The sequence below is a fragment of the Thunnus thynnus genome, chromosome 13 (genome assembly GCF_963924715.1).
Source record: "Thunnus thynnus chromosome 13, fThuThy2.1, whole genome shotgun sequence".
NCBI classification, from domain to species: Eukaryota; Metazoa; Chordata; class Actinopteri; order Scombriformes; family Scombridae; genus Thunnus; species Thunnus thynnus.
The window spans coordinates 25394282-25404384 of NC_089529.1; the positions used below are offsets into that span (position 1 = coordinate 25394282).

Genomic DNA, 10103 nt, shown 5'->3' on the forward strand with positions numbered 1-10103 from the left:
CGGGAATTTGTGGTTTTAGCAATGTGAGTTTATGTTCCACATTTAAAAAACTATTTTGTAAAATTAAACTGCAGTTTCAATGATCGAGGATAAGCAGTTTTATCAATTTATATGGTTTTATTTCATCTATAATGATACATTATATTATAAACTGATCAGATGTTTTTATATTTAACGTTTAAATCTTAATAAGTATATAGTAGGGCTGACTGTTATCTTCTCAATTAATTGTTTTATCCATAAAATGTCAGAAAATGGAGAAGAATGTCCGTTATAATATCTTGGAGCCCATGGTACTGTCTTCAAATGTCTTGTTTTATCTGAGCAACAGTCCAAGATCCAAAGATGTTCAGTTTACTGTTATGTATGACACAGAAAAGCTTCATATCCTCTCATTCGAGAAGCTGCAACCAGCAGATTTTGGGCATTTTTCCTTTAACAAAAATGACTAAAACAATTATTCAGTTATCAAAATAGTTGCTGATTGTTCCTGTCAATCGACTAAATGACTAAAATAGACTAATAGTTGCAGCTCTAAACTATAGTTGTCAAATAAATGTAGAGAAGAAGTAAAAAGTGGCAGAAAATTATCTTTAAATTATCTTCTTTTTAGCATGAAATTCCCTCTTTGTGTTTCCCTGTTGAGCTGCGGTGGAAGTATCGTAACAAAAAGAGGAACTTTGGCACTAAAAAGACTGTAACGTTGAAAGATATCTACTTGATTTGAATCATTTGGACGCTGAAGCTTCATATTAGCTTCAGATAAACTTTCAAATACATTTTTGTGGATTTTGTCCCCCATCACTTACATTGTAAGTGCATCATGAAGGGATCCTCTAATGGTCAGTATGAACAGGAGGGATGATTATTTGGAGTTCTGACTGTTTTAAGACACATTTGAAAAATAGTGATCTCGTCCTTTAATGTGAAAGACGCGAGCTGCAGCTAGCTGAGCGGCTTTTATATTGAAGGCCCCACCGCCGCGTTTCCTGTTTTGTAGCGCGCGGCTTGACGCGGCTGCGGCAGCGTGGATTAACTTTAGCGTCGAGTGGGAGCGAAGTTCAGCAGACTGCGATACTTTAAAGTTGCCACCGTCTCTGGGAACGCATTGTACTTTTTGGTTTATGGTCTGAACCGCCGGACAGATGACTGACCTGTGGGTTTCCTTGTCGGTGTTGGGAGCTGTGGTGCTCCTCAGCGAGGTGACCCGCCGGGCAGCAGCGCGTTTTCTCCCAGGAGATTATCGGATTTACCTGCTGGAAGCGGCGTCCACTTTCCAGCTCTGCAGCTGCACACATGAACTCAAACTGTTCGGGGAAACCGCCCAGCTGGAGCTGGCTGTCGGCCTGACCCTCACCTACACCATGACCATTATCCACCTGGTAACTTTCCGGGGCGCGTCGTGTAACCCCACCGGGGCTCTGGAGAGCGTTTGCCGCGGGAGCAGCAGCTTCAGGGCGGCCCTCGTCGTTATAGCCTGCCAGTTCGGCGCCGCGGTCGCCGCGCAGTACTTCGCCGCCGCCATGTGGTCGCTGGGTCTGTCCGACGTCCACCTCAGGCACCAGAGGTTCGGGTTCAGATGCTTCAACCCTCTCGGTGGGACAGTGCTGGAGGCCGCCGCCGTGGAGCTGGCCTGCGGGTTCATCATCCAGGCTGCGGTCATGCATGTCCACAAGCTGGACGAAAAACTTCGCGCTCACTTCATCGCTGCTGTCATCACGGCTCTGGTCTACACAGGTGTGTTAATTAACGGCAAAATGATGAATTCAGAAAATAAACGGCAGGTTAATTGATACTGAAAATAATTGTTAGTGGCGGCGCTACAAGAAATGATTGGAATTAATAACCTGTAAGTGTACAGATTGTATATTGGCTCCATTTTTCCCTGTAATTAGTACCAGATTTCATAGTTATTTCCCTTTTAATCATTAGGAAATTACATTGCATTAAGATAAAGTGTTAGTGTGCTGTGAGCTTGAAGGCATAGGGGAGAATAGGGACAGCTGTAACAACCTTTGCTATTTTCCCAATAAATAAAAAGAACATTTGAACTGGAACAGTCCATTCAATATATTATAAACTGCAATGTGTCAACTACTGAAATAATGTATTTAAGTGGTTTTATGAAATATTTATAGGTTGCAAAATTGATTTAAACACAGTCACTCCACTGTTACAACTGTCCCAGTTTACAGGGAAGGTTGTAACATGTCAAAAATATACATAATTAATCAATCAAATATTTGCTGTAAGAAAACACCACTATTAGCATGCCACTGATTAGCATTAACTTAGCATGTAATTTTAGGTAATTTTACATTTAATTTGCTATTTATCTATCTATCTAGTTTATGTAGGCCTTTAGGTTTTTAAATTATAAATGAAACTTGGTTGTAACAAGGCGTTACAACTGTCCCAGTATCACCAGCCATGTTTTCACCTCATGTGAACTAGCTTGAACGCTTGTTTGACATGTTAGCCATTTCTATTTTTAGTTTACAAAACCGTGATTCTATTAATACTTGTTTGGATTCCTAGACATTCGATCTCAGGACAGTATCCCAAAAATACATCTGACAGAAAAGTCAAATTTTTACCTGAAGAAAATAAACACTTTTGCTGGTACCTTTCTCTGGGAGTTTCAAATGTGTCTCCTTTTTTTTTAAGCAAGAAAACAATCTAACTGATTATGTGCAGAGTGAGTTTAATCAGTGTAGCTTGTTTCTGATTGGAGGAATTCAAGGTGTTACAACCGTCCCTGGTCTCCCCTACATTCACAGTGCACAAACATAGAGGAGCCTGGTCATGTGGAGGTTTTATTACGCTGTGCAGCATCCACAGTACAGTTTGGAGGGATGATGAAGAGATGAGAAGTTGCTCCGTGTTTCAGACCTGTTTGTCTCTCTCTGTGCAGGTGGGAGTATATCAGGGGCTATTTTTAATCCTGTCCTGGCCTTCTCCGTCCAGTTCCCCTGCAGCGGCCACACCTACCTGGAGTACTGCTTCGTCTACTGGCTGGGACCAGTTTTAGGTAAGGAGCAGTAGGGCTGGATTTAGCAGTTTCCTTACTGTGTTTCACTGAATTACTCTGGCTCCCTGTTCAATTTAAGATTCTTTAAAATCCCAACGTGGTGTGGATCTTCTTTACATTTTAGATCTTTTAAACTCTTGTTCTGCACCAAGACCCTTCAGATCTGAGAACCAAATGTTGTTAAAAGTTCTTCGATCCAGGTTTAAGACAAACAGCGATCATGCTTTTACTCCTTTAGCTTTCACAGCCTCATTTTAAAAAGCTTTAAAAACCTTCTTGTACAGATATAGACATAGTTATAATCTCCTCTTATAATTTAAACTCCGATAGTTTTACATTTTATATTTTGTTTCAGGACTTGAACTAAAAATTTACATGTTATTTACATTTTCTTGATTGATCTTTTTCTTGATTTAGTCTATAAAATGTCAGAAAATAGTGGAAAACACCTGTTATAACTTCACAGAGCTCTTGGTGACGTCCTCAAATGTCTTGTTTTGTCTGATCAACCCTCCAAAATCCAAAGATATTCACTTTACTATCATATATGACACAGAAAAGCATCACACACTCACATTTGAGAGGCTACAACCAGCATCTTTTTAGCATTTTTGCTTAAAAAATATGACAAAACCAGTTAATTATTTTCTATCAACAGCCTTGTTATTTAACACCGCTGTCCCCAGTTTAATGAATCATTTTTGCTTGTTTTTAATGATTCATACCTGAATTATCTTTGCTTGAGTCTGATTTGCTCCCGTATGTCCGCTAACGTAACCTCCTGTGTCTCCACACGTGTCCTCAGGTGTGGCGAGCTGCGTTCTGCTGTTTGAGAAGATCGTTCCTTTCCTCTCTGGAAAAAGCACCATCGGGCTGGACGTCCCTGCTGCCCGGAAACAGAAGACACAGTAGCACTGATGTGGGGGGGGGGCGAGCCAAGTCGTACGGCTAAAAGTTTGCATCTTTGTTTTAAGTATTTTATTTCATGTCTCTCCTCCCAGTGGAAGTGTCTGGGTGGATAAAACCAGCGTCACGTGACTGTGAAACTGCAGGTTTATCTCAGTAAACATGAAACAGCAGCGACACACATTTATTACACTAATGCACTGATGGACACATCAGGGTGAACCGCACTTGTACTGCAGTTTTCACAACACACAGTAAACTAATAACGCAGCTAACTGTCCGACAGTCACAGCACACTACGCATAAAAACGTGCACCACACGTCATGAGGCCTTTGACCTCTGGCAGGGAGGACAGAGCTGCTGTAGAGCACACAGGAGGAGTTATTGATCGGCAAACACACGAGTACATTCAGCTCCTCATGGGAACGATTGGCAAGAGCAACAAAACACATCGATATCTGTTGTGCTTTCTATTCAGAGGCACAAACCTGCTGCTAACACGCCGCACGTCTTCATTTAGTGATTTAAGAGGCATTATACAACACACACACATTCAGGTTCTCATGTTAAAGTGAAGTGTATATAACCAAGTGTTGCTGTTAAATCAAGTGTTTATTGTTCCGCTAACATCACTGCACCAAATAGGAAACGACGTAAAGAGAGTTGAAAGCACCTTGATCTCGTTAAATTAAACCTCTAACAGCCGATATTCACCAGAAGTGCCTGCATCACATTCATCACACGTTGTGGCTGCAGGAGACGATCCGCTGTAGGGCTGCAACTAAAGATTATTGTCATCGAAACGTCAGAAAACTGTGAAACATGCAGATTTTTTTAGATTATCAGATGTCTTGTTTTGCCAAAACACAAAGATACTTGATTTACTAAAAGGTAAAGACAATGAAAGTCAGCAAATTATAACATTTAAGAAGCTAAAAACCATCTAATTTTTGGCATTTTTGCTTGAAAACTAACTTAAACTATTACTCGTTATCAAAACGGCTGCCAGTTAATTTTCTCTCAATTGACAAATTGATTATTTGACTAATCATTGCAGCTCAACCGCTGCAACTCTCACCAGTGTCCAGCAGATGTAGATGAGCAGAGCAGCTGCAGCTCTTTTCACCGTTCAGGTTTCTCTCTGCTGGAGCTGCTCGTGTCTCAGCTCACGTCTGAAGTGTGAAATTCGATTATTAATGTATATAAATGCCTTTTTATTTATTGACTGTTGACAAGATTTTATATTTAATGGTACATTTTCATTTGTTGTTGACAAATTTACACACATACAGCAGAACTAGTTTTTCTTGTTTCTTTGTCACTTTTCAGGAAATACTATCACAAAATGATGTCAGATGAGACGATTCGCTGCATTCAACAGTAATTAAAACGAGTCAAGTACGACCACAAAAGATCCATTACCACATTGATCATAAACGAGCTGCAAATATGTTTTCAGCATGTTTTTTTAAAACGCCAAAAAATGTCAGCAAAACAGCTCAAAAGATCCTCCAGCATGTGATGCAGCTGCATCCTGTGGACGTACAGCAAAGCAAATGAACTAAAGTACATACAGATCAAAAGATGAAACACAAGCGGCTGTAGTGTCGCACGGATCTGTGTATTTGCCGCTTATGTTCGTCTTTCGGTTGAATCATGAGCATCCGAAGTTTCGATACTTATTTTCGTTTTTTTTTTTTTTGCAAGCGAGTTTCTTCCAGCTGTGTTTGTGTCTTTGCCGTCAGGCCTCACTGGAAGTCATTTTGTCCCCTAAATTAATTTTTTATAACTGCACCAAGTGGGACAGAAGATATTTCCTCAATACCGACCATGCAGGTGACATTCCTGAATAAATACATAAATATAAACCAGCTAAACCTCGACTGATGAGAGGAAACATAACTGATATCACCACATAAGCTCAGACAACTTACAATACTTTCTAACCTTTTTCATTTCTAAAAAAGTCTTTTGAAGCAAAGTTGCTTAAAGGTGAAGGGAAACCGTGGTTTCAGTTTGGTTAATGTGGGGTTACTGGGCACAAGGTTGCACATGTTTGTAATTTCACTAAAGTTTTTCTGGAACACTTGATAAATAAACATGGTTTACAGAAAACTGGATTTTACCTTCAGGACACTGAGGTGATGCTGACTGATGTTTTCTCCTGTTTCTCTCTAAGTTTAGATGACCAAAGCTTATGTTTTCTTGTGTAAATCATGTTTGACTGTGTCAGTCTAGCTAATAATTAACTGACAGAGACCCAAACACACACTGCTAATGTAAAACCTACGCAGGACGCTTTTTATGGCTTTTTTTTTTTCTGTCTAAACTGCAACAATTTCCATCTCTCCGTGAACCAACGACATGCTGATTGGAACTGTAATACCTCTGGAGATGATAACCTTTGTTTATTCTAACAGCAGATCATGTGAGAGGTTCGTCATGTTTTCCATCTCTTAAATGCAACAATTTAAATAATGTGAATAAAGATTTACTTTTTATTAATTTGTGACTTAACGTCTTGTCAGCAACGTGTACAGAATGTTTTTAGAGCACAAGGTTTGTATAATGTTGTGATTGAAATGCATTTGTAATATCTTGTGTGAAATATTTTGATTAAAAACATCTGTTTGATAAAGACACACGTCTATGGTTGTTTATAAAGCTTAGTTTATGCAAAGAGTTTTTTTGCAAAGAAATTCAAAATCACTCCACAATTCTCCGTGTTGCAGGATTACGCTGTATAACACACTTTTTAGATGGTAAACACTCCGCTACGTGTATCACTGTAAATATGTGGAAAAACTGCTTTTTCTCACTGTGCAAACTTGTGAGAAAATGCAGTTGAGTTATTGGGAAAGAAATGCATGACCTCAGTTTAGTCAGTTTAAATAAACTGTACAAATACAAAACTATGCAAAAGTTTTAGCGACTAAAAAAAAAAAGGATGAAAGTTGAACAAACAGAAGAAACCTAAATAAAATCAATACTTGCTGTGAGCAGGTTTGTCTTTAAACCAGCAGCAGTTCTCCTCAGTGTTTCAGGTACTCAGCAGGTCGGTTGTTCCTGCATCTCGGAGAAGTCGCCACAGTTCTTCTTCTGTGGATTTCAGCGTCTCAGCTGCTTCTGTCTCTTCATGTAAACCCAGACTGTCTCCATGATGTTCTTCTTGTCACTGAAGAGAGTTCTTTATGACTCTGGCTGGATGTTTGCGGTCGTTGTCGTGTTGCAGAACAAATTTGGGACCCTTCAGATGCCTCTCTGACGATGTTGCATTAAGTATAAGAATCTAAACATCTAAAGTGCCTAAAATGTTTGCACAGTACTGTATATAAACCATTTAGAAGAGCACATAAATCAATAGACACTACTAAATTGCAGCTGAGTCCATTTGCTTTCTACGGAGGCCCTCTGGGGTCAGCTGGGGGAAAAAAGCTTTCTGATACAATGAGCCCTAAAGGAACCCTAAAGCTAACGAATTAGCAAAACGTCACACAAGGAGCATCTATTTGGCTCTAAATAAAGACTTTAAACCACAAATTTGAGGCACTTTTTAAAATAAGTTGATTATCATTCTCTTAAATGAACCCTTTTAGCTGTGCTGAATATTATATAGCAGCTTTCAGAACAACCTGTTGCAGTCTGAAATAATTTGTTTCTCCTGTTAAGTCTGGTTTTTGAAAATGATGAATGACCTTAAACAGTACAAGCTGGATTCTTGCATCAGTGGAACTGTAGTAAACTTTTCCTCCTTTCCTGTCTTTGTCTCTCATCCAAAGCTGATAAATTCTTTAAAGACTCTTTAAAAACGGGTCACAAAAATATGGTTTCATTTTTTAAAAAGGCTCAGTAATTTCCTTAAAACAGCTGGGCGCTGCAGTTTTTAGCAAACAGGAGAAAATGGTGCGTTTGTTGGGGACTATTTTCAGTGACGGATTTATACACATTTCGTGCTCTAGTGAGTATTTACAGCAGCAGGACTGCGTTTGTGGGATTTACTCAAAATAAACTGGAGTGTAATTAATGAACATGTCACCCAGCGCAACAGCGTGGCTCACTGATGTGTTTTTAATAGTTTTTGGACAACAATGGATCTCTGTGGCTCAGAGGAATTACATTTATCCGGTTTTGGCTACACGGACAATACTCGTGAGTAGCATCAATTTATTGTTGAATTTGGTCTTTTCATGAGATTTGTTATCCTTTATCCTTTTTCTAGTAAAAATGTGGCTGATTATTACTTTAACTAGCCCACAGTTTTGTTTTATATTCAATATTTTATCTTAAAATCAGAGCACTTAAACCACAGGATGTAACATTACCAACAAAACCACAAAACAAGAACCAAATGACAGTTAAAGTAATCTCCTTGTGTATTTATCAAGGAGGTTTGGATTAGCCCAACAAAAAAAAGCCTGTCCAGCTCCAGAGCACTTGGTACTTTGACCTGCATGGTATCCGTTACACAAGCTGACCTTTGTGCCCTGACCTGCCCCCCTTCTCACCGCTCTCTGACTCAGCTGAATATCAGCTAATTATCCGCTGCAGCAGCAGATAACATTCAACACATAAACAGCAGATGACAGACATGAGGCTGTCATGGGGAGCTTTACTGGGACCTGAACATGTTGCATTAAAGCTCTTAAAGGTTCCTGATGCATGATGATGACCTCTGCTGGCAGCCAGAGGGAAGTGTTATGTCAACCAAACTGATCTGTGGTGAGAGTTCAACCAAATTTGACAAGTTTCTGCCTGATTTACTCTAAATAATAAATCAAAGTTAATTACAGAACCTTCTGTACAGGTTAAAGCAATCCAAAGTGCTTCACAGATGAAGGACAAGTGGCAGAAAAAGATCCTTTACTTAAGTAAAAGTAGCAATACAGTGATGTAAAATACTCCATTACAAGGAAAAGTCCTGCATAAATCATAAGTATTATGAGCTTGATGTAGTTAAAGTATTGCAGTAAAAGTACATAAGTATTATGAGCTTGATGTAGTTAAAGTATTGCAGTAAAAGTAGTGGTTTGGTCCCTCTGACTGATATATTATTATATATGACATCATTAGATTATTAATAGTGAAGCATCAGTGTTAGAGCAGCATGTTACTGTTGTAGCTGCTGGAGGTGGAGCTAGTTTACACTACTTTATATACAGTTAGCTAGTTTAGTCCAGTGGTTCCCAACCTAGGGGTCGGGCCCTTCTAAAGGGTCACCAGATTATTCTGAGGGTTCGTGAGATGATTAATGGGAGAGGAAAGAAGAAAAAACAAAGTTCTGATACACAAATCTGTTTTCAGTTTCTTGATTTTTTCTCTTAATCTTTGATTTTTGGTGAAATATTGGATCATTTGAACATTTATTGAAATGAAAGCATGTGAGAAGTTTAGAGGTAAAAATCACTATTTGGTGGAGCTGTTAACAACTCATAGACATGTGAAATGTGACCCCGACTACACACTGCTTTTTGTAAGACGTCAAAAGACAAAAAGGTTGGAAACCACTGGTTTCATCTTTAACAATGTGTTGTATTTTAAAAGCTTGTTATATTATCCATTGTGTCAAATCTTCATCTGAAAAGTAACTAAAGCTGTCAAATAAATGTAGTGGAGTAGAAAGTACAATATTTCCCTCTGAAATGTAGTAGAGTAGAAGTATAAAGTAGCATCACATGGAAATACTCAAGTAAAGTACAAGTACCTCAACATTGTACTTAAGTACAGTACTTGAGTAAATGTATTTAGTTATTTTCCACCACTGCAAACCAACAATAAGACAGTACAAATCTAAACAATAAAACAAATTGAGACTAAAGAAACATAAAATAAAACTGTGGTCCAGTTTAAGTAATGCAGCTTCGTCATTTCTTCTGCAACAAGCTGCTCCTGTCAGAGTTTTTATTTAGCTGTCTGGAGACACAGGAACAGTCGCAGAGTTCACAGCCTACATTACGAGACGTGCCCTGCGGTGTTCACACCAGCTAGAAGTAGAAAGGCATTCAGGTTTGTCTGCTGTGAGTCTGCTGGTGACGCTGTGGTGACTGTGGCTTTACACTCTTGGCTCGGCTGGTTTCGCTGTCTGAATTGTGAAAAGTATTCTTGTGCTAAAGTTCAGTGTTGTTACTGTGACTAAGTTCATTTACTGTGCTTAAATTCAATCAGGTT

General features: G+C 39.0%; 1 protein-coding gene across 1 annotated transcript; it reads left to right on the forward strand.

Annotated features, from left to right (window-relative positions):
• Nucleotides 1–974: 974 nt before the first annotated feature.
• Nucleotides 975–6578, forward strand: LOC137196025 (aquaporin-11-like). Its single transcript, XM_067608799.1, has 3 exons — nt 975–1737; nt 2915–3031; nt 3837–6578. The coding sequence occupies exons 1-3, from the start codon at nt 1146–1148 to the stop codon at nt 3941–3943; spliced, it is 816 nt and encodes a 271-aa protein (XP_067464900.1). The 5' UTR covers nt 975–1145; the 3' UTR covers nt 3944–6578.
• The last annotated feature ends 3525 nt before the right edge of the window (nt 6579–10103 follow it).